Source organism: Chamaea fasciata, unplaced genomic scaffold (genome assembly GCF_029207755.1).
Source record: "Chamaea fasciata isolate MVZ Bird 193981 ecotype frontalis unplaced genomic scaffold, bChaFas1.0.hap1 SCAF_41, whole genome shotgun sequence".
NCBI classification, from domain to species: Eukaryota; Metazoa; Chordata; class Aves; order Passeriformes; family Sylviidae; genus Chamaea; species Chamaea fasciata.
Window position 1 is genome coordinate 559,554 of NW_027094126.1, and position 25,781 is coordinate 585,334.

General features: G+C 55.8%; 2 protein-coding genes and 2 non-coding genes across 9 annotated transcripts; all 4 read left to right on the forward strand.

The window, feature by feature from the left end:
- Nucleotides 1-155: 155 nt before the first annotated feature.
- On the forward strand, nt 156-9,742 carry CCNT1 (cyclin T1). Of its 2 annotated transcripts, XM_066207435.1 has the most exons (9): nt 178-386; nt 1,468-1,549; nt 1,798-1,926; nt 2,710-2,770; nt 4,043-4,105; nt 4,726-4,771; nt 7,206-7,369; nt 7,671-7,741; nt 8,069-9,742. In XM_066207435.1, the coding sequence occupies exons 1-9, from the start codon at nt 214-216 to the stop codon at nt 9,443-9,445; spliced, it is 2,166 nt and encodes a 721-aa protein (XP_066063532.1). In that variant the 5' UTR covers nt 178-213; the 3' UTR covers nt 9,446-9,742. The 2 variants fall into 2 exon arrangements, 1 of the variants encoding a protein (XP_066063532.1); XR_010724290.1 differs by lacking the exon at nt 7,206-7,369 and having other exon boundaries at nt 156-386; nt 8,069-8,157.
- Nucleotides 9,743-10,885: 1,143 nt separating this feature from the next.
- Nucleotides 10,886-25,456, forward strand: KANSL2 (KAT8 regulatory NSL complex subunit 2). 5 transcript variants are annotated; one of them, XM_066207445.1, is made up of 10 exons: nt 10,886-10,959; nt 12,090-12,347; nt 14,349-14,527; nt 15,377-15,491; nt 16,751-16,914; nt 18,326-18,492; nt 19,323-19,419; nt 22,105-22,358; nt 24,122-24,307; nt 24,853-25,456. In XM_066207445.1, the coding sequence occupies exons 2-10, from the start codon at nt 12,097-12,099 to the stop codon at nt 25,108-25,110; spliced, it is 1,671 nt and encodes a 556-aa protein (XP_066063542.1). In that variant the 5' UTR covers nt 10,886-10,959; nt 12,090-12,096; the 3' UTR covers nt 25,111-25,456. The 5 variants fall into 5 exon arrangements, with proteins under 5 accessions (XP_066063542.1, XP_066063541.1, XP_066063543.1 ...); XM_066207444.1 differs by lacking the exon at nt 10,886-10,959 and adding an exon at nt 11,102-11,995; XM_066207446.1 differs by lacking the exon at nt 10,886-10,959 and adding an exon at nt 11,107-11,995 and having other exon boundaries at nt 24,994-25,456.
- On the forward strand, nt 19,495-19,622 carry LOC136303878 (small nucleolar RNA SNORA2/SNORA34 family). Its single transcript, XR_010724296.1, has one exon. It is a non-coding gene; the product is annotated as a small nucleolar RNA SNORA2/SNORA34 family (small nucleolar RNA).
- Nucleotides 24,819-24,946, forward strand: LOC136303879 (small nucleolar RNA SNORA2/SNORA34 family). Its single transcript, XR_010724297.1, has one exon. It is a non-coding gene; the product is annotated as a small nucleolar RNA SNORA2/SNORA34 family (small nucleolar RNA).
- Nucleotides 25,457-25,781: the final 325 nt, after the last annotated feature.

Consider the following 25,781-nt stretch of genomic DNA (forward strand, 5'->3'; position numbering starts at 1 on the left):
GGGGGGGGCGAGGGCGGCACCTCACCAAGCGAGGCGGGGCCTGTCCACGAGGGGGCGTGACCTCTTCTCAGTCCCCGCCCACTAACCGGTCCCGCCCTGCTTTGGAACGCTCGCGCCTCCAACGGTTCCCCTCGCGCCCACCCAACGCCTGACGTCAGCGCCTCACCGCGCTGCGTGCTCACGCCGCGTTCCCTGCGCGGGCGCAGAGCCGCCATGGAGGCCTCGGCTGGCGGCGGCGGCGCCGGGCCCGGGCGTCGCTGGTACTTCAGCCGCGAGCAACTGGAGCGGAGCCCTTCCCGCCGCGCCGGTCTTGACCCCGACAAGGAGCTCTCGTACCGGCAGCAGGCGGCCAACTTGCTGCAGGACATGGGGCAGCGCCTCAACGTGTATCCGGCCGCGCTAGGCCGCGCTAGGCCGCGGGTGGGAGTGGAGCGGGGCGGGGAGAGCCGGGAGCGGGTGAGGGGAGAGCCGGGAGCGGGTGAGGGGAGAGCCGGGAGCGAGTGAGGGGAGAGCCGGGAGCTAGTGCCGGGAGAGCCGAGTCTTTTGTGGGGATCGAGGAGAGCCCGGCCCCGGGACGGGGAGATCAGTGCCGGGCTGTGGGGAAGGCCCGACCCGGCTCTCGGAGCGGGGAAAGCCGAGCCCGTTTTGGGGTCGGGTAATGCCATTTCGGGCGGAGGGAAAGCTGTGCTAGCGTGTTGGAAAGGCTTGGGAAGGCCTGGCTGCCTCGGGAGCGGGGAGAGCTGTGTCGGGGTGCTCGGAAGGGAGCAGTAGGCCCGTCCCGGGTGCGCCGAGCTCGTTTTGGGATCGAGGAGATTTCGGGAGTGGGGAAGGTAGTGCCGGGATGCGGGGAAGGGAGGACACGGCCAGACCGGGTGCAGGGACAGCCGAGCCCATTTCGAGATGGCAGAAATCGCGTTTCACGAGCAGGGAAGCCCGTGCTGGTGTGTCGGGAAGGCCCGGCCTAGGAGTGGGGAGAGCCGAGCCCGATTTGGGATTGAGGAAATCCGGTTAGAGGAGTGGGAAAAGCTGGACTGGAGTGTTGTGAAGGCTCGGTAAGGTTCTGCCCACGAGTGCCTGGGAAAGCTGAGCCCATATTAGGACCGGAGAGATCCCAGAAAGGATTTCGAGAGCAGGGAGAGCTGTGCCAGGTTGTCAGGAAGGACCGTCCAGGGAGAAGGGAGAGCTGAGCCTGTTTGGGATCAAGGAGACCCCATTTTGGGAGCAGGGAGTGCTCTCCTGGGGTGTTGGGAAGGCCTGGCTTGGGAATGGGGAGCGCTGAGCTTGTTTTGAGATCGAGGAGAGGCTGTTTCAGGAGTGAGGAGAGCTGTGCTGGGATGCAGGGAAGGCCTGCCCTGGGAATGAGAGGAGCCTGTCCCGTCCTGCTGCCGTTGGCGTGTGGGGTCTGTTCCAGTGGCTCCCCTGGGCCTGCCTGGGGCTCTGTGAACTTTTCCTTAACCCCATTCCCAGCTCCCAGCTCACCATCAACACAGCCATCGTGTACATGCATCGCTTCTACATGGTGCAGTCCTTCACCCAGTTCCACAGGAATGTAAGTGCCGGGATCTGGGGGGTGTGGGGCGCTGGGAACCCCCCAAACCCACTCCTGCTGCTGTCTGCGTGGGGGACCCACCTTGGGAGGAGGTTTGGGAAGGGAGAGGGACTCTCTTCTCTCTCCTGGTGGTGACCAGACTTGAACAGCCTTCTTTCCCTGAAGGAATATTGAGAATCCACTCAATTTATTTGCTTTAATCTTGAGTTTGGTGGCATTTTGAGCAAAGGGAGTATTTTCCTCCACAGTCGGTGGTGCCAGCAGCGCTTTTCCTGGCAGCCAAGGTGGAGGAGCAGCCCCGGAAGCTGGAGCATGTCATCAAGGTGGCACATGCCTGTCTGCACCCCCAGGAGCCTCTGCTGGACACCAAGAGTGAGGTAAGTGTGGGCATGGAGCCTTGGGATGTGCTGTGAGCGCCAGAGGAGCGGGAATGGCACCCGGAATCGCGCGGCTCCGGTGGCTCCTCGACCCTCCTGAGGTGCTCAGGGGCAGCTTCTCAGTCCAGCCTCTCCTGCTACAGAGAGATTCGGGCTTCCCCACTCTGTACAAAGCCTTTTCTCCTCTGCTGCACACTTGGATCCAGGTGTGCTGTGTGCCAGGGTCCCTGGAGTGCTGCCTGGGGGATGCAGGTGTGGATCAGAGGAGCTCCACTGTGGGAGCAGTTTGGCCCAACACCTGTCTTAATGGGTTAAAAACATTGCTGATCCCTCATCTCTCCAGACAGCCCCTTTTACCTGGAGCTGAGCAGTGAGTCTGTTTTTCCAGGGAAACTTACAGAAAATTAAAAAAAAAAAAAATGGGCAGGAAAAGCAGCTGATTCCTGCACTGCTCATGTGCCGCCCCAGGAGTGTGGGGGACCAGCACCCAGAGCCCCCCCAAACACTCTGATCCCTCTTTCTTAGAATCTCCAGATGGTTTGGGTTGGAAGGACCTTAAATCCCATCCCATTCCACTCGCCTGCCAAGGGCAGGGACATTTTCCACTAGCCCAGCTTGCTCTGAGCTCCATCCAGCCTGGCCTTGAACGCTTCCAGGGAATCTGTGCCAGTCTCCCCGTGCAGGGAGATTCCCATTTTTGCCCCGGAGAGAAGGGTGTTAGGAATGTGCAGGCTTGATCCGAGTGCCTCTCCGTGAGTAACCTGCCTGTCCTCTCAACCCCAGGCTTACCTGCAACAAGCCCAAGACCTGGTCATTCTAGAGAGCATAATCCTACAGACCCTGGGTAAGTTCCTCGAAGCGGCCGGACTGCCACACGAATCCCAGAGCCAGGAGAATTCCACAGGCTGGAGAGCCTCACCCCTTCCACACAACAAACCCTGTTTTTCTGCCCGACTCCTGTTTTAACAGCAATTTTTCAGGTGTAACTTGTGCCAGGCTCAAAGCTGAGAGGTTTAAGTGTGGTTTGTCTCTCTTTGTGGGTTTTTTTTTGTTTTTTTTTTTCCCCCTAAAGAAACCCCAGGATTTGTGCTGCTTGGAAACTGGCCCTTGTGTCCTGGGTTGTGCATTCCGGCTCAGTCATAGAATCATGGAATGGTTTGGGTTTGAAGGGACTTTAAAGAACATCCAATTCCAGGCCATAATGTTCCAGTTCTGTTGCAGGAAGCAGTTTGTACAGAGAGATGTCTTTGAAAAATGGGTTAAAAGTGAATATTTTGATCAAATAATTAAATGGGGGAAAACCCCCCAGAACTCAACAAACCAGGAACAGTTGCTGGGTGTTTTTGGAAGTAGGAGTCTCCACGTAGGGCTGTGGCTGGTGGAGCTGGTGCGCTGTTTCTTTATCAAATGTACTGTTAAAAAGTTGTGTTCACTAACAAATGTTCTGTTTCAGAGGCAGTTTGTAGGTAGATTTTTCCCTCCAGAAGAGCAGGATTTGTTATTCCTGGCTGGATTCAGAGCAGATGCCCCATGTCCCTCCTTCAGTGGGGGCAGAGGGGGCTAAACCAAGCCCAGTTCTGCAGCCTCTCAGTTCTCCAGAGGCCTTTTTAAACATCCCTGTTCTCCCAGAACATTCTGCAGATCTGCTGTGCACATAGACCAATTGGAATTCTTTTTTCCCCTTTCAAACATAATTCCCAAACTGAGGAGGAAGCGGGAGCGAGGATTAAACTCAGTTGTCCTCAATGCTTTAGGCCCATTCAAAGGAAAAACAATCTGCTTCCTTTCAGCATTTTGGGTGAGAGAAATTCCTTGGAGCAGATGCCATTGTCTTTGCCTTCCTCCCAGCTGCTTCAAGAGGCTTTGTCCTGCTATTTTTAAAATCCTTAATAGTTGTTTTGTTTCCAGTGAGGCTTTCAGAAGCTGGGAGGTCTGGCAGTACCAGAGACCTTCTGGGTTTGTAGCTGGAGAACTTGAGGCTTCTGGATTCAGGAAAAAACGGGCTCCTCTATTCCTGCCTGGCTCTAAGCAGGGCTGTAGGAGGGAAGGGGTGCAGGAAACGTGGATCCAGGGCTGTGCTGCTGGTTCTGATGGTCTTTTGTCTGTGTCCTTCCAGGGTTTGAGATCACTATTGACCATCCTCACACCCATGTGGTGAAGTGCACCCAACTTGTCCGAGGTGAGAGGGAATTGGGAGGAAAATATGGGGGAGTGTCCAGCTGGGATTGCTCCAGAGCTCCCCAGAACCCTGGGATGGATTGGGTTGGGTGGGCAAGGACAACTTCGACTTGCCCAGGTTGTTCCAACCTGGCCTTGGATACTTGTAGGGATAGGGCAGCCCCAGCTTCTCTGGACAATCAGAGCCTCCCCACCCTCACAGGGAGGAATTTCTTCACAATATCCCATCCTTATCTCACCTTTTCCAAGTGAAAAACTATTCCTGCTTGTCCTGCCACTCCAGGTGCCATCCAGAGTCCCACTTCAGCTCTCTTGGAACCTGAGAGGCCACAACAGGGTCACCCCAGAGCCTTCTCCAGGCTGAACAATCCCAATTCTCCCAGCTTTTCCTCCCAGGAGAGCTGATCCATCCCTCTTGATTCTCAAAACAGAGGCAGTTTTAGATGGTTCTGCCTCTTCTGAACCACACAAAGCTCTCAGTGCACAGCAGTTCTGAAAATCCTTGTGCCTGTGGCCTGCTGGTCAATCTGTGGGAGGCCCATGGTTCTTGCACTAAAATATGATAACGTGAAAATATGCAAATAACACCCTGATTTTTCCTTTTTTTTTTTTTCCTTGCAGCCAGCAAGGACTTGGCACAAACTTCCTATTTCATGGCTACAAACAGGTTAGTATTTTATTATTTTATAATTTTATAATTGACTGATAATTTATTTGCTGCCTGTGGCCCCAGAGGCATCGCTCAGCCTGGGAGCAGCTGGGAATCCCACAGGAAGAGCCTTTAGAAAGGGTTCCAGCTATTTTTCCTGCCAGCTGCTGGGTAAAATGAGCTGGAAAATAAGGCAGATGGGTTACTCAGGAGCTTTGCTGCTTATTTGATAGGAATTTAGTTGTGAAAGTTAAAAAAAAAAAATCCAAACAGACCAAAAAGATGGATGGGAAATGAATATATAAATTTTTCCTTGGTTTTCCCCGGGTGTTGGAAAGTTTTCACTCAACAAGGTGCTGTGGAAATCATCCACGAGTATGGTTTGTGCTCCAAAAAAGGCTGATTTGGGGCATAAATGAAGAAAAATCAACTCCAAGGTTTTTTGTATGGGTTGTTTGGCCCCTAAGTTTTTCTTGGAAATTAAAATCAGTCCCGAGTTCTTCATTTGGGTTGTTTTGCCCCTGAATTTGCCCGGGATGAGATAATCAGCCCTGTATTCTTTCTCTAATTTTTTTGTCCCTACATTTTCACTGCCAGCCTGATGCCAGCACTTTTGCTGGGATTATTTTTAAATTTAACTTCCTGGATTATCAGCTTCAGTCGAATCATGGAGTTTAATATTTGGAACGGACAAAAATCGTGGACATAAAAAACACTGAGTTTTTGGGAAATGATGGAGGGAAAAGTTGTTTAGGTGCCAACGCAGGTGAAGCTGCAGAGCCAGAGATGCCTCCCAGCTCTGACTGGGAATGTCTGGGCACGTGGTTTCCCTTTTCCACCTGGGAGGTGTTCCCTGCTCACCTTCACTGTTTGTTGAAGGTGTTTCGGGCTCCAAAGGGCGCCCTGTGGATTTCCGGCCTCGGGAATGTGGTGTCGGTGATGTTTGGGTAAACACAGCCCTTGAAACCTCTTTTATCCCTGCAGCAAGAATTTCAAAGCCATGGGATTAGGAGTTAAGGCTGTAATTGAGGGAAATCCAGGCAGAAAGTGTGAAGAAGAGCCTCACTTTTGCCTGAGAGAGACAGTTCTGGCATGAACTGGATTTATCCTTGTGTTCCCTTTGGTTTCATTCTGGCATCGTCGTGGGGCAGAGTTGAGGCTCTTTGTTATCCTTGAGTTTGCTCTGCCAATTGCTCTGAATTTCCTGGGTTTGACTTCTCTGGATAAACCCAATATCCATGAAGCTTGAGGATTTTTGGGTGTACATGCCAAACTTCAGCTTGTCTGCTTTTCACTGATGAAAAAAAGTTGAATAAGGGTGGTGAGGAGATGGTGCCATGTGGGGGCTCGGTGGCAGAATTCCCAAAGGGCCCATTCAGGAGTGGGCAAATCCCACACTCAGGACTTGCTTCCGTGTTTCCTTAAGCTCTGGTGTTCCTGCAGGATCCTCGTAGTGCCTCAGTTCTCCTGGTACTGCCCACACCTCCCAGCATTCATGGCCATGTGGAAAATCAATTTATTAATGAAAATATTTGATAGGTCATCTGACTGGAGTTCTCCTGAGTCACTTCAGCATAAAGTGTAGTCCTAAAAATCCTTTGGGAGAGATCAGACCCTTCCTAAAGCTGAAAAGGGCAGGTTTGCTCCTTGAATGCCATCCAGGAGTTGTGCTTGGAAGTTTCTCCCCAGAGCAGAGGTGGGGCTGGCAGGTGACCCCAGGGCTGACTTTCGTCCTTGGAGATGCCAAATTTTCTGTAGCAAAACAGGGATGAACAAAGAAACTAGTGGAGGAGATCCCGAATCTCCTGTAGCAAACCAAGAATGAACAGAGATGGAGGAAATCCCAACTTTCCTGTAGCAAAACAGGGATGAGCAAGAAAAACAGACAAATTTCTCTTCAAGAGCAGAAGTGGGGCTGCTCCCCAGTGACTTTTCCCCTTGGAGGGGAATCCCAAATTTCCTGCATCAAAACAGGGATAAACAGGGAGATTGGTGCAGGAGATCCCAAATTTCCCGCAGTAAAACAAGGATGAGTTTCTCCTCAGAGCAGAGAGGCTGGCAGGTGACCTCAGCACTGATTTTCTTCCTTGGGAGGAGATCCCAAATTTCCTGTAGCAAAACAGGGATGAGTTTCTCTTCAGAGCCCAGGTGGGGCTGGCAGGTCCCCAGTGGCTTTCCCTCTCAGAAGGAGCTCCCAAATTACCTTTTCTAAAAACCGTGAACAAAAAAACTGGTGGTGGAGGAGAACCCAAATTTCCCCGTAGCCAAACCAGGCCCGAACAAGCGAAGCGGTCACGAAGCCCCCGCTGTGCTGGAGCAGGATGGAGCTGGCTGTGCCCGAGGGTCGTTCTGGGGAGGTCCAGAGGGCCACATTTCCCCCCATGTCCCGCGTGGATCTGCAGCTCAGGCGTGGGAGTTGATGGCTTTTTGTTTTCTCTCCCGGTGACGTCAGCCTGCACCTGACCACCTTCAGCCTGCAGTACACCCCGCCCGTTGTGGCCTGCGTCTGTATCCACCTGGCCTGTAAGTGGTCCAACTGGGAGATCCCAGTCTCCACGGACGGGAAGCACTGGTGGGAATACGTTGATGGCACTGTAACTCTGGAGCTCTTAGATGGTAAGTCTGGGAGCGAGGTTTTTTCCCTGCAAAAAAGGCTCTTAAATTATTTTGGCATCGCTGGTCCTGGGGCTGATGTTCCAACACCACCTCACGGGCTCCAGGAGTTCAGGGCAGCCAGCAGCAGCTTCTGTAGCACCACAGAGAAATGAGTTTCAACGGGTCAGTGATTCCAGTTGTCAGAATTCCCCTCCTGGCACAGCTCCATCCCACCAGTAGCTCCATCTGTCAGATGAGGGGGTTGTCCTGATGGACCGGGGCTGCTCTGACTCTCCTGCTTGGGTTTGTGTCTCCTCTGCAGAACTGACTCATGAATTCCTGCAAATCCTTGAGAAGACTCCCAGCCGACTGAAACGGATTCGGAACTGGAGGGTAAGAACCTTGGACATGGGCTGTGGTTTCTTTGGGGATTCACAATGCAGGGGCAGCAAGGAAGGGAATTGTGTGTGGAACTGGGATTCTGTGTGGTGCTTGTGATGCTCGAGTTCATCTGTTGTGAATTAACTTGTACAGAACTTTGGTCTTCCAGCTGCATTAGCAGCCCTGCTTCCAGGGGTTGGGAATTTTCCCACAAGGAGGGATGGGAGCAAAGTGGACCTCTCTTTAAAAGAAGACCTTGCACTCTTCTGGTGAGCTGCTTGGATTAAACCAGCTCCAGCGACACCCCAAGTAAACACCCGCTGATTTGTTTAATTCCAGGCCTCTCAAGCAGCCAGGAAATCCAAGACGGATGACCACGGTGACGACGAGAGCCTGTCAGAGCAGACAATCCTGAACATGATCTCCAGGAACAACAGCTCGGACATGAACATCGCTGGGCTCATGAGCATGTCCACGTCCTCCACCGCCGGAGCGGGGTCGGCGCTCCCGACCGCGGCCGATTCCCCCGGGGAACCGAGCGCCGCGGATCCATCCCAGGCGGATCATTGGCATCCCCCAGCCAAGCTGGACATCCACCGGACTGGCGAGAGCACATCGGCTGCTGAGCACCCGCAGCAGGATGGTGCTGCCTACCCTAAGCAGAACACCAAGAATGCACCCTCGGCCAAGGTGTCCCTAAAGGAATACCGGGCCAAGCACGCCGAGGAGCTGGCAGCGCAGAAGCGGCAGCTGGAAAACATGGAAGCAAACGTACGCTCCCAGTACGCCTACGCCGCACAGAACCTCCTGGTGCAGCAGCAGCGGGAGAGGGAAGGGCAGCAGGACAGCAACCCCTCCCCAATCGTGCTGAAAATCCCCATCGCAGGGTCAGAGAACCCCGAGCGCCCGCCCGGCACCGACAAGGGTGACAAAGCTCTCAAGATGAGGATCCCGGCGGTGGCGGGAGGCGGGGAGAGACCGATCCCCTCCAAGCAGGAGGAGATCAAGATGCGGATTAAGGTGCCGGGTCCCGGAGACAGACACGGCTCCGCGGACGAGAGCGGCGGGAAGAGCCGGGAGTACAAAGAGAAGCACAAGGGCCACTCGTCCAACCACCACCATCACCACCACAACCACCACTCGCACAAACACTTGCACGCCCAGCTCGGCGCCGGCCCCAGCACCGCGGCCAAGCGCCCGGGGGACTCCAAACACGGCGCCCAACCCGGTGCCGCCACCACCCCCCACAAGGGCTACGGGCCTCTCGCCCCCACCCGCAAAAGACCCGTGCCCGAGGAGCCCCCGGCCATGCCCCACGAGCACCAGCCCAAGGTGGGCAAAGTCTCCAAAGGCCCCGGAGTGCCGTTCCCGTACGCCCACCTTCCCGGGGCCGCCCATCTCGCTGGGCACAGCTCGGATTTATCCCAGCCCAGCAAAGCTCGGGGCACCCACAAATCGGACAAGGGGCCTTCGGGGGCCAATGGGCACAACGTCAGCCAGGCCAGTGACTATCAGGACACGGTGAACATGCTGCACTCGCTGCTGAGCGCGCAGGGCATGCAGCCAACCCAGCCCCCCGCCTTCGAATTCCACTCATATGAGCTCCTGAACCCTCGGGCTTCCAGCGGCTCCAGAGCTGCCACCAACACGGACAAGCCTCGACCGCCCCCCCTGCCCTCGGAACCGCCACCCCCGCTGCCTCCCCTCCCCAAATAACCCCCTTTTTACTACTGAGTCCAGAGCCCGAGCCCAAACCTGCAGGGCTTTTCTAAGGGCTTTTTGATCTCCACTGCCTCACGAAGAACTTATTTTATTATAATATAACTTTTATTATTGATATTTAGTTGTTAAAGCTGTGAAAGGATAAGGAACCCTTTCTCTATTCCTCCCTTTCCCCCATAGGCTCCCAGTTAGTGTTGGGCTTTGACCCCCCTCTGGGGAACATGGGGGATATTTAAAATATGTCACAGAAAATTTAAGATGTTTTACAAATAATTTAAGCATTAACTTATATCTTAGTGGTTTGGTTCCTTTTAATCCTTAGGGGCTGTGGCAGATCCCAGGGAGGTTCCACTTGAGATGTTGATATTGTTTTTGGGGGAGGGAGGGAGGGATGTGGGGGGCTGAGGGAATCCCAGGTGATGGGAACTGTTCTCCCTCCCGTGGGTTCTGTTTCCTTGCCCCTGCACCTGTTCTGGTTTGGGATCTGGTCTCCATCCCTTGCTCCCTTCCTGCAGATCCCGGGATTTCCACCGGAAACCCTGAGGGCACGGGGGATCTCAGGGGGGCACATTCCCAGTGGGATATGGGATGAGAAAGTGCCAGGCTGGTCCTATAGGCACCATGCCCAGGGCAGCTCTTCAGGGAATCACATTGCTGGGCACATAGCTGTTCCCAGCTGAGCTGGAAGCAGCTTCTCCTGGAACCTCAGCCCAGGGTCCGGGGACCTGCCAGGGTTTGGGTTGAGTATTTCCTTTCTTTTTAGACTTGACTTTTCTGACCTTCAATAAATGGGTGGTCTCTGGATGGTTTTGGCAAACTCTTGTTCCACGCCGAGCTTGTTTTTAGGAGGAACTGCTGCTGCCAAACCCCCTCCATGGATTTGGGGACAGATTTGGTCCAGTTTTGGGACCAATTCTTAGATTTCAGTCTCTGGCCAAGGCCTGTCCCTTGCTTCCCTTCCCGCTCTTGGAGGTGGCTCCTCCCGGAATGTCGAGGCCTTCACGGAGAGGCACAGTGTGGTCCGTGGCCGGCTTGGGAAACCAGGAGGGAACCCCGTGATGCCAGAGGGGCTCATGGTGGTGCTCTGGGACCCAGCCGGGCCTACTGCGAGCGTCCTCTGACCCGGAGAAAAAGCCCACGCTCGGTCCCGGCTCTCCTCCGCCCCGGTTTCGGGGGCGATGAACTCCCAGGACCCCACCCGGTGTCCTGGCCTGGGACTCCCTGACCCCTCCGGTGTCCTGGCCCGGGATTCCCCGCCCGTTCCCCCCAACGGGGTCCTGGCCCGGGAACTCGCCCCGGTCCCGCCGCGCCCACGTGTCGCGTTCCCGCCGCGCCGCCCTCACGTGACCCTAGGAGGGCGTGGCCCTTTCCGGCGTGAGTGACTGCGGGCTCAGCCAATCCCGAGCGGGAACGCCCCCGTGCTCGCCGCTGATTGGCGAGCGGGCGGGCCACTGAGGCGGCGGGGCGGGTGCACGGCGCGGCAGCGCGGAGGCCGCGGCGGCAGCGAGGTAAGATGGCGGCGGCGCGTCCTGCTGTCAGTGGGGCCCGGTTTGCCCCTCAGCGCAGCCCCTGAGTACTTCTCCAGGGCTCCTCCGTCCTGCTCCGTCCCGGGGGCGGGTTTCGTCCCGCTCTCCGCTCCGATGGCGCTGCCTGGGCGCCCCTCGGGTGTGCCCCCTCACGCCCGCCGCCCGCGGACAAAATGGCGGCGCCGGGGCGGCGGGAGGGCGCATGCGCGTGAGCGCGGCGGCAGAGCACGTGTGCGGGCGGGGGGCGCTGAGATAGAGCGGGATGGGCACTGGGAGAGAGGCTGGGATGGACCGGGATATACCGGGAGAGAGGCGGGGATAGATCAGCATGGGGGCACCGGGAGAGAGGCTGGGATGGACCGGGATATACCGGGAGAGAGGCGGGGATAGATCAGCATGGGGGCACCGGGAGAGAGGCTGGGATGGACCGGGATATACCGGGAGAGAGGCGGGGATAGATCAGCATGGGGGCTCCGGGAGAGAGGCTGGGATGGACCGGGATATACCGGGAGAGAGGCGGGGATAGATCAGCATGGGGGCTCCGGGAGAGAGGCTGGGATGGACCGGGATATACCGGGAGAGAGGCGGGGATAGATCAGCATGGGGGCTCCGGGAGAGAGGCTGGGATGGACCGGGATATACCGGGATAAAGGCCGGGATAGATCAGCATGGGGGCACCGGAATATGGACGGGGATACGCACTGGGGGATACCGGGATAGAGGCGGGAATAGACCGGGATGAGCACCAGAAAAGACCGGAATAGACCGTGGTTGAGGGTGGATGGGCAACGGGGATGCACCGGTATGGAGGCGTGGATGGACACCGGTAGCGGGGCAGAACGAGTCACCGGGATATGTCGGGATAGAGGCAACGATGGGCACTGGGAGCACCGAGGAGATGCACCGGGGGTGCACTGAGGAAAGAGGATCCCTCCACAGATTTCTGTAGGGCTAAAACTTCCCTCGAACATTATTGGGAATTACCTCCATAGGAGCAGCCTCATTTTCTGCTGACGGGGTCAGACTTCTATTCGTATTCCTTCTCGCCGCTACTTTTCATTTTATCAGCGTTTTATTCCATTGCCTGTCCTTGCTCTGCATCCCTTCTGCAGCGTGGGCATGAACAGGATCCGGATTCACGTGTTACCGACGAGCCGGGGCCGCCTGACCCCGGTGCCGCGGCCGCAGGAACCCCTGGCCTGTGCCTTCACCCCCCGGCCCTGCTCCCAGCCCCGCCTGGAAGGGCAGGAATTCTGCATCAAGCACATCCTCGAGGACAGGAACGCTCCCTTCAAACAGTGCAGCTATGTGTCCACAAAGAACGGGAAGCGTTGTCCCAACGCTGCTCCCAAACCCGAGAAGAAGGATGGGTGAGTGGCTTTTCCTCCTGGTTTTCCAGTTCTAAACTCTATGGAATTAAAACAGGCGGGGGGGGGGGAGGTTTTTCTCTTTGTCTTCCCTGTTGAAGGAATGGCTGGAGCTGTGTCAGGGGAGATTTATTCTGGGTTTTGGGAAAAGGTGTTTCCCCCAATTGGGCAGTTGAACAGCTTCTCAGGGCAGTGGTTACATTTCCAACCTTGCCAGAGCCCAAGGAATATTTGGATAATGCACCCAGGAGCATGGTGGGATTTTAGGGTGTCCTGTTTAAGGCCAGGAGTTAGACTTGGTCAGCCTTGTGGGTCCATTTCAGGATATTCCATGATTCTTCTGTTTCACCTGCTGCATTTGGATTACCTCTGAAAAGCATCTCCTTTTCCCCAAAAAGTTTTTAAGCTGGGGAAAGACTGTGGATTTATTTTGGGACTGTGGGCTGTGCGCTGGCCCAGCAGAAGGTGGCTGCAGTGCTCCAGGCCCAGCACTGGATGTGTGTGTGCCTTCCCTCCCTCATCCCAGCACATCCCTCTGCCTGTGCCAGTGGATAATCCCCAGAGCAGCCACTCACATCCTCGTGGAGCTTTGACCTGGTTGTGCTGCTGCTTCCCTTAGGCCTTTAAAATGCTCGAGTGGTGGGGGTGGAATGGGTGGAACAGTTATGGATGGTGGAGCACAGATTCCTCATGGGAGTGTTGCTTCCAGGGATTTACTGGGATGTGGGCAGTAGTTGTCTCCACCCTGGTCTCTGTGCCATAAAATATGGGAAAGGCAGAGTCCAGTGAGAATGTTGGAAGAGCTCAAAAACTCACCCACCTCACTGGCTTTAACTGAAAGCTCTTTTTACTCCCTGCTGCTTTTGCCAGAGGTGATGTTCCCATGGTGCTGGGTGGGCTCTCAGCATTCCCAGGCTGGACCTGCAGCCAGCTCCCTGTGAGAGATTCCAGGTGCCAGGGGTTGTTCCCTGCCCTTCTGCCCTGCTCAGGTGAAACCTTGCATCCAGAGCTGCCTTCCAGCCCTGCCCCCACCACAGGAAAAACATGGAGCATTGGAGTGAGGTCAGAGAGGCTCCGAGATGAGCAGAGGGATGGAGCAGCTCTCCTAGAAGGAAAGGCTGAGAGAATTGGGATTGTTCTGGAGAAGAGAAGCTCAGGGGTCACCTAATTGTGACCTTAAAGTGCATGAAGGAGCTGCAGGAAAGATGGAGAGACAGTTTACACGGGGTGGAGTGCCAGGACAAGGGGGAATGGCTTCCCCATGCCAGAGGGCAGGGTTAGGTGGGATATTGGGAAGGAGTTTCTTCCTGTGAGACTGGGGAGGCCCTGGAATGGATTTCCCAGAGAAGCTGGAGCTGCCCCATCCCTGGAAATGTCCAAAGCCAGTTTGGAGGGGGCTTGGAGCAACCTGGGATAGTGGAAGGTGTCCCTGCCCATGGCAGGGGTGGAACTGGGTGATCTTTACATTCCCTCCCAATCCAAAGCATCCTGGCATCCTGTGAAAATGCAGGATTGCAGAAGGTTTGGAAACTGGGTTGGTGGCTGCTCCTTTGGAATGGCTGTGCTCATTGAAATCCCTTGAGGGGCCTCTTAAAAAGAGGATTTTCCCCCCACAGCCCCATTTTCTCTCACACGAGGAAAACAGGAAGATTTTAATCCCCAGATTATTGTGGCATCACCCTGCATTGCAGCCAACGCACTTGAAAGCCTCACAGGAATGAACCGAGGCAAATCCAAAGCACCGGGATCCATGGGAGCTGCTCTTGTGAGTGAGGTGTCCCCTCAGTGTTTGGCTGCTCCTGAGATTGCTGAGCGCTGCTGTTGGAGGCAAACCTTGGATGTGCTTTGGAGTCTGGTGATGGAGGAGGGATTCCAGCAGCAGGAAGCAGGGATCAGGCTGGGAGGGGGCTCAGATCAGATTTCAGGTCCTTCCTACCCAAACTCCTCTGTGATTCCTTGCCTGGCTGGCTGAGTGTTGTGCTGAGCCCGTGGTTTGTCCCGCAGCACCTCGTTCTGTGCGGAGCACGCCCGGCGGAACGCGCTGGCGCTCCAGGCTCAGGTGAAGAAATCCAACCCCGGGCCCGTGGGCGAGACCCTCCTGTGCCAGCTGAGCTCCTACGCCCGGGCAGAGCTGGGCTCCCAGAGCACAGAGAGCAGCAGGAGCGAGGCCAGCCGCATCCTGGGTAAGGGTTGAACCTCAGGCATTGAGATTTGAGCCTTTGTGTTTCTCAAATCCTGAGCTGCAGTTAGTGCATAACTCTAAACTCCATATAGAGTGTCAGCTGCTGTCTTCACATTTTGGTTGGACAAAACAATTCTAGGCCTGAAATTCAAGGGCGTCCTACAGCCTCAGGCCCTGAAAGTATGAACAAAAGTGAATTGGGGGGGGACAAACTGGGGGGAATATGACTTCATTACCTGAAGCTGTATTGGAGGATTGACCCCTGATATGTGAATGGACCAAACTTATTTCTGTCTGAAAAACTCGTGACCATCGTCCATCTTGGGTGTAGCTTCTGATTGCCTAAGATGTGTCTATTGAAGGCCTTTAATAAATACCCACTTTATTCTCTTAACCTTGTCTAGCCTCTGTTCTGGGGAGCCACTCCAAGGCATCAAACCCAAAGGCAGTGCTGGGCTGCTCTGTTCCTGTGGGGGACAGCCAGCAATATCCCTTCTTCAGTCCAGTGGGAAAAAAATCCCATGGTCTGGGTGTAAAAGCTGGGGTTTTGTAAAGCCTGGTGTGTCTTGCCTGCAGAGAAATCGCGCTGCCAGACCCAGATCCAGCAGGTTTAGCATGGAAATGTTAGTAGGGCTGCTAAACAGTACCACTGGAATTCCATGGTTCCTGGGAGGGCTGAAGCATCATTCCCAGTGTGTTCTGGCTGTTCCAAGCTGGGAGGTTTCCTGGGGTGGAGAATTCCCTTTCATGAGGCAGCCAGCTCAGCTCCGTGGGGCCGAGCTCCAGGGTGTCCCTGGCCATCCTGGGATGTGGGACAGTGTCCTGTGACTCCCGGTGCTGTGTCTTGCAGATGAGGACAGCTGGAGTGACTGTGAGCAGGACCCTGTCACCGTGGAGCAGACATGGCGTGGGGACCCTGACAGTGAAGCCGACAGCATCGACAGCGACCAGGAGGATCCCCTCAAGTAGGTTGGGGATTTAAATCCATCTTAGGTTTTGAGGGAGCTCAGCCTGGAAAAAAGGCTCAGGGAGGAACCTTCTGGCTCTCCACAGCTCCCTGACAGGAGGCTGCAGCCAGGTGGGGGTCAGGCTCTGCTCCCAGGAAACAATGGACAGGACAAGGGGGAACAGCCTCAATCTGTGCCAGGGGAGGTTCAGGAGGAATTTCTTCATGGAAAGAGTTGTCAGGCGTTGGAACTACCCAGGAGGGTGGTGGAGTCCCCATCCCTGGAGGTGTCCAAGGAATGACTGGATGTGGCACTCAGGGCTCTGATGGGGGTCGGACACAGGTTGGACTCAATCCTGGAGAGCTTCTCCAGCCTCTTGAGACTCTGGGATTCCATGGTGGCTGCTGCCTGCTACACAGATATTCCCTGTTTTGGGCTCACTGTGGCTCCAGGGGACAGTGGTTGTGCTCCAAACGTGACACTGTCAGTGGTTTCTCATGGATTTATGCCCACGTGGTTTGTTTCCTGTGGATACTCTCAGGTCCTGGAGCTGGGGTTTTCTGTTCATCCTCTTCCAGAGTGGAGTGGGTCGCTCAGCAGCTTCTCTGGGTGATCCCATCCCTTAAAAAAAAGCCTGAATTTGAGTATTTCAGTTCATCAGTTGTTGATGGTGTAACCTGGAGTGTTCCCAATAACATCAGTGTTGTTTGTGGAGGGGAAACAGCCTAGAGGGACCCCCACATACTAATAGTCTTGAGAGAGCCCCACAGATTCAGAGAATCAAGCTTTGAGGGTCTCCCAAATCCTTTTGGGGATCAACCCTAAGGCACCCCCAAACCCTCTGGAAGAGTAATCCTGAGAGACTTCCCCCCCAACCTTTAGAGGTTCAGCCTTCGGAGACCTCCGCACCCTTCAGGAGAACAGCCCCATGGGACCCCTCCACATCATTTGGGGTTTAGCCCTGAAGGATCTCCACACCCTTTGTGGCAACAACCCCAGGGGACCCCCACACCATGAGGGGGATCAGTCTTGAGGGGTCCCTACACCCTGAGAGGGATTGGTCCTGGGGGATCCCCACACCTTTGGGGGTTCACCTTGAGAGACCCCCACGCTCTTTTGGAGAACAGCCCTGAGGGACCCCCATCCCCTTTGGGATTTCCTCCCTGAGGGACCCCCAGACCCTTCAGGGATCAAACCCGAGGGGCCCCCACACCCTTTGGGGGGGGATCAGTCTCCAGGGACCCTCCCAAGCACACCCTGTTCCATGGGTTTTCCAGGCACGCCGGCGTGTACACGGCCGAGGAGGTGGCTCTGATCATGCGGGAGAAGCTGATCCGGCTCCAGTCCCTCTACATCGACCAGTTCAAGCGGCTCCAGCACCTCCTGAAGGAGAAGAAGCGCCGGTTCCTGCACAGCAGGAAGGGAGAGCACGAGGCCATCGGTGAGCCCAGACCTCCTGCCTGAGGGCGTGCACAGAAATCTGCTTAAAAAGGGGCTTTGGGCCTTTCTAGAGGCAGGTTTCAGAGCAGGGTAAGCACGCTCAGAGCCCCCTTTCATTGAGGGGCTGGAGCACAAGGAGAGCTGAGGGCCCTGGGGAGGGGCTGAGCCTGGAGAAAAGGGAGCTCAGGTGAGATCATCTCACTCTCTAACTCCCTGTGGGGAGGGTGCAGCCAGGTGAGGTCAGGATCTGCTACAGAACAATAAGACAGGAGGAAATGGCCTCAAACTATGCCAGGGGAGGTTTGGGTTGGACATCCAAGACGATTTCTTTATGGAAAAGGTGGTCAGGCATTGGAACTGCTCAGGGAGGTGTCCCTGTCCTCGGAGGTGTTCAAGGAACAATTGGACATTGCACTCACTTGCTCTGGTCTGGTTGACAAGGTAGGGATCAGTCACAGGTTGGACTCTGATCCTGGAGAGCTCTTCCAGGCTGACTGATTCCATGATTCTGTGCTGGTCCTGTGCCCAGAGATCCCTATCACTGGAGTTCCAAAGCTTGTGCATTTCTTTGCTCTTCAGAGCTTGCAGCCTGGGCAGGAAATGAGCTATAATGTTAATTCTGAGACAAAAGTGCTTATTTTGTACTGGGATTTCCTGTTTTTTCCTTTTACGAACAAAAAATATTCGTCCGTAAGGCCCTTGGTGTTTGCATAGGGATTGGTTCCAGTAATGCCAGTGCTGCTGTACTGGCATATTCCTCCTTAGAAAGGATGCAGCTTTCCCTCTGCCTCTGCTGGCATTCTCCCTGTGCCGAATTATGCTCTTGGAAGCAGGAATTCCCAGTTCAGCAGAGGCGAAACGGAGTTGTGTAACTGATTTGTATTGCAGAGCAAAGGACTCTTTTTCCAGCATCATCCTTTAATAGCTCATCCTGGAAAACGCCATAATTCAGCTCAGGCTCAAGTAAAAATAACCAGGAGTTTGGTACATACCAATTTTGCAGAACTCTTTTTAGCAAACGAGTCAGAGAAAAGCAGATCCTGAGCGCTGCCCTGTAATTACACCAGGAATGCTGGCGGGAAGCTTCCAGAACTCGCACAGGAGTGACCTGGAATTTGACAAGTTTCTATTCTGCTGCTGAAATCACAATGGACGGGAGCGACTGAATTATTTTTGAAGGAGGTTTTAAAAATACTCTGTGAGCCCAAGTGTTCCTGGTGCGTGCAGAGAGGTCAGGATGAACTTTGGGATGGAACCTGCACCGCCAGGCGTCACCCGAAGCTGCGCTTCTCTTGGTCCTGTGCGTGGAGCTCTCAAAGCCCTCGGTGGCTCATCTGGCCCCTTGATAGGCAAAAAAAAAAAAAAAACAGGCAGGTGGGTGGAAATTCCTGACTCTTCCTTTATTCCTGCAGGGAGCAGCCTCCTGACAGGGCCGGAGGGGCTGATGGCCAAGGAGAGGGAGAACCTGAAGCGGCTCAAGTGCCTGCGGCGTTACCGGCAGCGCTACGGGGTGGAGGCTCTGCTGCACCGGCAGCTCCGGGAGCGCAGGGTCCTGGCCACCGATGGTGCGGCCCAGCAGGTCCGTGGGGACATCCTGGATGGGTCTCTCCTCTCCTGTCTTTCTGGGAGTGACCCCAGGGCCTGCCAGATCGCCCCATGTAACAACCTTCCCCTCCCTGGCTCCCACCCTCCTGGGTTTGGGAGGAGCTCCTGGGTTTCTTGAGGCTTGTTTTTATGGGAGCTTCTGGATCTGTGGTAGCTCTTGGGTCTGTGAGAGCTCTTGGTGTCCACACCTTGAATGCTGGAGGCAGTTTTGGGCTCCTTGCAGCAAGAAAGACATTGAGGGTCAAGTCCAGAGAAGGGAATGGAGCTGGGGAAGGGTCTGGAAAACTCCTGAGGAGATGAGGGAGCTGAGGGGGCTCAGACTGGAGAAAAGGGGGCTCGGGGTATTTGGAGGCTTGAGGAGTTTGGGGAGCTCCTGGGTCTGTAGAAGCTCATGGGTTTCGGAGGCCTGTGGGTTTGTCAAGGCTCTCAGGTTTTTGGGAGCTCTTGGGTCTGTGGGAGCTCCTGGGTCTGGGTGAGTCCATTCCAGTGCCTAAAGGAGACAATAAAAAGAGGGTGAGGGAGTTCTAAACAGACAGGCAGTGACAGGACAAGAGGGAGTGGTTTTAAACAAAGAGATGAGAGGTTTAGGTGGATATTGGGAACAAATTCCTCCCTCTGAGGGTGCGGAGGCGCTGGCACAGAGTGCCCTGAGAAGCTGTGGTCTCCCCATCCCTGGAGGTCCCCAAGGCCAGGTTGGATGTAGCTTAGAGCAGCCTGGGATAGTGGAAGGTGTCCCTGCCCATGGGAACAGGAGTTTAAGGAGCTTTAAGGTCTCTCCCAACCCAAAGCATTCCATGATTTCAGGCCCACACCACCCGCTCCAGCCAGCGCTGCTTGGCCTTTGTTGATGACGTGCGATGCTCCAACCCGTCCCTCCCGATGACCCGGCACTGCCTCACACGTATCCTTCCATCCTGACACTCAGGTTCCTGTTTGCCAGCAGTTTGCCCCGTGCCTGTGCCTCCTTTTTCCCTCCCTGGCCCTGAATCAAGGCCATTGGTTTGCTGTAGCCTTTGGTTTCAAGCAGGAGCCCAGAGGAAATGTCTCCCAGTCTGTTGGTGCTCCCATCCCGTGGAACAGCCAATTCGTGTGGGAGCAACAAAGGGCTGGGCTGGTCCGTGGGGTGGTCCTGCTGTGGCCTCCTGGGTCCAGAGCATCCAAACAGGATGGGCATTTCACTTGGGAGCAGAGAATCCAGGCAGGCCTGAGCTGTGAGGGATGTGCATGTGGATGGGGATTCTATCACCTCCTTGAGCAGCCCTTCTGAAGTCTGACAACCCTTTTCCATGGAAGAAATTTCTCCTGATGAATTCAGAAGTTGCTGAACCTCCCCTTGACAAAACTTGAGGCTCTTCCCTTTTGTCCTGTTCCTTGTTCCCTGGGAGCAAAGCCTACCCCCCACCTGAAGACACCAGAGCAAAGCCTTGGGGATTTTTGGGAGGATCTGCAGGGGTAGTTCAGAGCCTGTTTGGAGCTGCTGTGGCCCAGCTCAGTCTCTCTGACCCTTCAGAAGGTTCACATGTGAGCAGCCTTGAGCTGTTCCACTTCCCAAATCAGCCTCAGCTATTGGAGAGCTGGCTCTGAAAGTTCCACTGGGATCCCCCAGCTCAGGGATGACCCCGCAGTATGGGATCCATGACCCCAGCATTGCCCTGGGATTCCATCTGCTCCATCCACTCTTGCGGGAGTGGGTGCTTGTGTCCAGGTTTGGATCGGACTGGAGCTGCAGGAGGGAGCAGTGGGGTGAGTCAGGACGAGTTCTGGCCCTGGGTCCAAGGGCTGGGTGAGGAGGAGCTGGATCTCTGGGAGATCTTTGATTTGTGGGAGGTGCCGGGTTTGTATGAGCTCTTGGTTTTATCAGAGTTCCTGAGTCTGTGGGAGCTCCTGGGTCTGCAGGAGCTCGTGAGCTTTTGGGAGCTCTTGGGTCTTGAGGAGCTTTCAGATTTCTTGGGAGATTCCGGATTTTTAAGAGCCCCTGGGTTTCCTTTGTCCCTAGAGTTGTCAGCCTCCCCCGGCCCTGTACCGGGAGCAGGAGCTGGAAGCTGCCTTTGTTTCTCTCTAACCACCACAGACCTCAAAATAAAGACAGGAGAAATCCCATAAAACAGCCGGAGAAGCTGCTGTTGGCAGCTGGTGCTCCCGGGAGGGAGGGGAAGAGCTGGGTCTGGCGGGAGCTCTCAGCTGACTCTCACTGACACAAACAAGCTTTTCCTCGGGCAGCTGATAACATCTGATAACATCTGTGGCTTTTCGGGAGCCTCTTGGGCTCTGTTTGTTTCCAGGAGCTGGATTGTTTGTGACAGGGCACTAAAGGGATGGGGAAAGGCTGGGGGACTCCAGATGGAGCCCGGGACTTTTGTCCTCTTGGCAATCTGTGCTTTTGGCTACCAGTAAAGTCAGTGCTGGAGCTGGGAGTTGCTCCAGGAGATGAAAATCTGCCTTCCCCACCCCGTGTTCCCTCACCACATCTTCCCTTGGGTGTCCCAGGCCCTTCTCTCTTGGGCTGGGCTCTGACATTGCTGCCAGCCTGGATTATGGCTCCTCACAGCCTGCCAGGAAGTGGATTCCTTAGAAATCCTTGGAGGAGGGAGGAGAGGAGAGGAGGAAAGGGTGAATCTCAAACTTAGACAGCTTGAGAAACTGGCTTAAAACTTGGTGTCTTTTCCCAGTTTTACGTGGGTTTGGGATTTTTCCTCCGCTCTTACACTGGTGTGTGTGAGGAAATTGCAGTTGGGACGATCCTGGTTGGGAAGGGATGTAAGAGGAGAAAGGTGGGAGGAAGGGGTTGGAAGAAGTGAATGGGGATTGGAAAAGGAAGGGGTGGGAAGAAGAGAAAGATTGAAAGAGAACGAAAAGGAAGAATGGAGTCAGAAGAGGATGGAGTTGGAAGAGGGGGAAGGGGTTGGAGAAGGAGGATGGGATCAAAATGGGGCTTGGAAGAAGAGAATGGGTGTGGGAGGAGGAGGCAGTGGGAAGAGGAGGAAAGAGTTGGAAGGTGATGGGATCAGAGCAATCTGGGTTTTGATCTGTAGCTGCTCTGCCTCTGGATCGCTCTGCAAGTGTGATGCAATTGAAGCAGTTTCTGTTTGGGATTAAAGGCAGGAAATCCCATTTACACCTCTGGCAGGAACAGGTTTTCCATTGGGAAGGAAAATGCAGTGGGAAGATAGAAATACCAGAACTAAACTCCTGGCTGTGGAAAAGGCATTGTGTGTGCTGGGATCTCCCTGCCTGTGGGGCTGGAGCTGATCGTTTTCCATGGATGTCTGCAAACAAAAGTTAATCCTGTGCCTTTGTGAAATCCAGCTGAGTATCTGTGAGTGGTTTCCAGGGATCCAGCCACATCTCCCAGCCCCCACGGGGGGAGGCTGTGGCTGTTGTCCCAGTTTTCCATCATGGAAATTATGTCACCCACATCCCTGGGCAGTTGGGGTGCAGCTCTAGGCTCCAGATTCCTGATCTGGGAGAAATAGGAGTGGGTTTAACACCGTTTGTGGGGGGGAATTGGGAGCATTTCTCAGCGTTTATCCCTCTGGATGTGTCTCTGGCTGTACTTGTGCTGCTTTCCTTGACCTCCTCTTGCCAGATATCTGCCAGGATACAAACCAGACGCTGTTCAAGCCGTGCCAGGGCTCGGAGGAAGTTCCCTGCAACAAGCCCGTGCCCGTGAGCCTGTCTGAGGAGCCCTGCTGCCCCCTGCACCTCCGCCTGCCCCCCCAGATGTACGTCCCAGAACAGGTCCTGGCTGTCCCCCAGGAGCTGGGAGCTGCTCCCACGGATCTGTACCTGAGCGCAGCCGAGCTCCAGCCCACCGAGAGTTTGCCCCTGGAGTTCAGCGATGTAAGTGGGAAAGCTGCCCCTCTGCCCGCCTGGAATGCTGCATCCAGGTCTGGGATCATCAGCACAGCAAGAGCTGCTGGAGAGAGGCCAAAGGAGGCCACGGAGATGCTCCAAGGGCTGGAGCAGCTCTGGAGCCAGACTGGGGGAGCTGGGGATGTCCGGCCTGGAGAAGAGAAGGATCTAGGGACACCTTAGGGTCCCTTCCAGTGTCTTCAGAAGGCTGGAGAGGGACTTGGGACAAAGGATGAAGTGCCAGGACAAGAGGGAATGGCTTCCCCATGCCAGAGGGCAGGGTTAGGTGGGATATTGGGAAGGAGTTTCTTCCTGTGAGACTGGGGAGGCCCTGGAATGGGTTTCCCAGAGAAGCTGGAGCTGCCCCATCCCTGGAAGTGTCCAAAGCCAGTTTGGAGGGGGCTTGGAGCAACCTGGGATAGTGGAAGGTGTCCCTGCCCATGGCAGGGGTGGAACTGGGTGATCTTTATATTCCCTCCCAATCCAAAGCATCCTGGCATCCTGTGAAAATGCAGGATTGCAGAAGGTTTGGAAACTGGGTTGGTGGCTGCTCCTTTGGAATGGCTGTGCTCATTGAAATCCCTTGAGGGGCCTCTTAAAAAGAGGATTTTTCCCCCACAGCCCCATTTTCTCTCACACGAGGAAAACGGGAAGATTTTAATCCCCAGATTATTGTGGCATCATCCTGCATTGCAGCCAACGCACTTGAAAGCCTCACAGGAATGAACCGAGGCAAATCCAAAGCACCGGGATCCATGGGAGCTGCTCCTGTGAGTGAGGTGTCCCCTCAGTGTTTGGCTGCTCCTGAGATTGCTGAGCGCTGCTGTTGGAGGCAAACCTTGGATGTGCTTTGGAGTCTGGTGATGGAGGAGGGATTCCAGCAGCAGGAAGCAGGGATCAGGCTGGGAGGGGGCTCAGATCAGATCCCAGCCCCTTTCTGGGCGAACAGGAGGTCTGTTTTTTGGGTTAGAAAGGAAAAACGGGACTGTTTTCCCTCATCCTGTCCTTTGAGAGGGTTCCAAGCTCCCTCTGGAATGCTGCAGATTCATGGAAGCTGCTTGGGGGCATCTGTGTTGTGTCTCACATCACACCAGGCTGGGGAAGTGCCACTCGTGAGTCACAGGAATCTCACCCTCGTGTCAAACCCCCTTTGGAGCCAAAACAAATCCCAGTCACTAAATCCTCGTTAGGGAGGGCAGATGGAGGAGTCCTCAGAGCCTGTCCATTCCCATCTGTGGTGTCAGGGCAGGCGGAGGAGGTGTGACATCCTAGAAGAGGGTGTGGTTGTTCCAGGTATCCCCTGGAATGTGTGTGACACTGGAGAGCAGGGATTGCTCCGGGGGTCCCCTGGATTGTGTGTGACATCCTGGAGAGCAGGGATTGCTCCGGGGATCCTCAGGAATGTGAAAACCTGGAGATGGGCGACTGCTCTGGGGGTCCCCAGAAGGGTGTGATTGGACCCTGTCAAAGCCATTCCAGGTGCTGGAGGGACACTTTGGGGACAGCACGTCATACTGGGCTCCAGGGGGTGTGTCCCACACCTTGTCCTCAGCACTGCCAGCCGGGATCACAGCATTCCAGGAGGAGGAGGGGGTTCCTGGGGTGTGTTCCTGGCTGCTGGCCAGGGGTCCCACTGGCATGGTGACCACTCCTCCTCCTCCTCCCTGCCTTTCTCCCTTTCCTGCTGCTTCAGAGGATTGGAGTCTCCTCGGACCCCCCCTGATGAGCTGCTCTGCTGTTTTCCCTGCCAGGACCTGGACGTGGTGGGTGATGGGATGCAGTGCCCCCCATCCCCTCTGCTCTTTGACCCTTCTGTGACCCTCGATCCGTCCCTGCGGGACATGTCCGAGGCTCCCATCGACATCCTGGCGCTGGAGGAGCCGGACAGGGGCAGCTCCTCCACGCCCCTCGTCCCTCCAGCTGAGGGGCCTGTGCAGGTAGGGCTGGAGGGACTGCCCCCCACCCCCTGGGATGGGTTTTTCCCAGCAGGAACCCCCCCTCTTCTCCCTCCAGGCCCGGGGGGCTCCTGTCCCACACAGCAACTCCAGAGCTTGGGTGTGCCCATGGTCTGGGTGGCATTAGGAGTGCCAGGGTGGGGGTGGCAGCCAGAGGCCAGTCCCCGAGGTGGCTCTGTGGTTGGCTCAGTGCCACTGATGTCCTGGGAATGTCTGGGACACTGCGGGTGTCTGCCTGCTGTTGGAACCTCTTAATCCCAGCTGGGGTTTTTTGGGGGGACTTTGTTTCCCATCCCAGACCGGGGATTCTTTCTTCCTTGGAGTTTTATTTTTCACTGGAATAACAAAGTTGCTCCTGTCCTCCTGCCTGGAGCTTGGGGCTTCTTTGGGGTGTCCCCACAGGGACAGGTGATGTCACCCACCCCCCTGTCGTGCCTCTCCTGTCATGTCTCCTGGGCTGAAAGCCAAGTTTTGGGGTGGAGGGGCCACAGCCCAGGCTCTGACTGAAGACCCCCGGTTTGCTGTAGCCGTTGGTTTCAAGCAGGAGCCCAGAGGAAATGTCTCCCGGTCTGTTGGTGCTCCCATCCCATGGAATGACCAATTCGTGTGGGAGCGACACTGTCCCAGGCTGTGTCCCACCACGGCCAACACCCTGTCCCTGTCCCCAGCAGAGCCACCTCCCGTACCAGCCCCGGGATGAGCAGCGGCCGGAGGAAACAGCCTCGTCCACCCCGGCCCGGGGAGCAGCTGCCAACGGGAGCCTGGAGCCGGGGGCCGTGGGCTGAGCCCGGCAGCACCGGCGTCTCCACACCCAGGGGACCCTCAGCGTGGGATTTGGGGGGACTCGAGTGCTGCAGTCCTGCTCCAGTGCCGGGATGAGCTGCAGCTCTGACTTCTCCACTGATTCTTGGAGCCACAGGGACCCCCTGAAACCCCAGGATGGGATCTCCAGACCCTCCCGTCCTCTGTGGGGATGGAGTAGCCGCAGAAGATTGGGGAGGGAAATCTCTGAAGTTCTGGGATCGGTTGCGACGCCCTGTTGTGCCCTGGGGCGGTGGGTGATGTGACCCTGTAATGTTTTGGGGGGACAGAGGTTCCATGCCGCGGGATCCCCCACAATAAAGTGATGAAGGTGACTGCTCGGTGTCCCTGTGTCGTGTGGATGAGCCGAAGGATTTTGGGGGTGCCCTGGGGGGCTGTGTCCTCCCGGGGAGGGGGGACCCGGCTGCGGCCAGACCCCAGGGGTCTCTTTGGGGGTCACCCTTTATGGGTCACCCTTTTTTTTTCGGTCTCGGCTGCCGTGGCGGGGGGGGCGGGGGGGCTCCGTGGTGTGCGGGTTGTTGCGGCCCCGTCCCGGGGCAGCCGCGCTTGGGCGCTCGGTACCGATTCCCGCCGGGAGGACAGAGGGGCGCGGGTACCGGCTCCGTCTCGGGCGGCTCCGGCGATCACGGGAAGG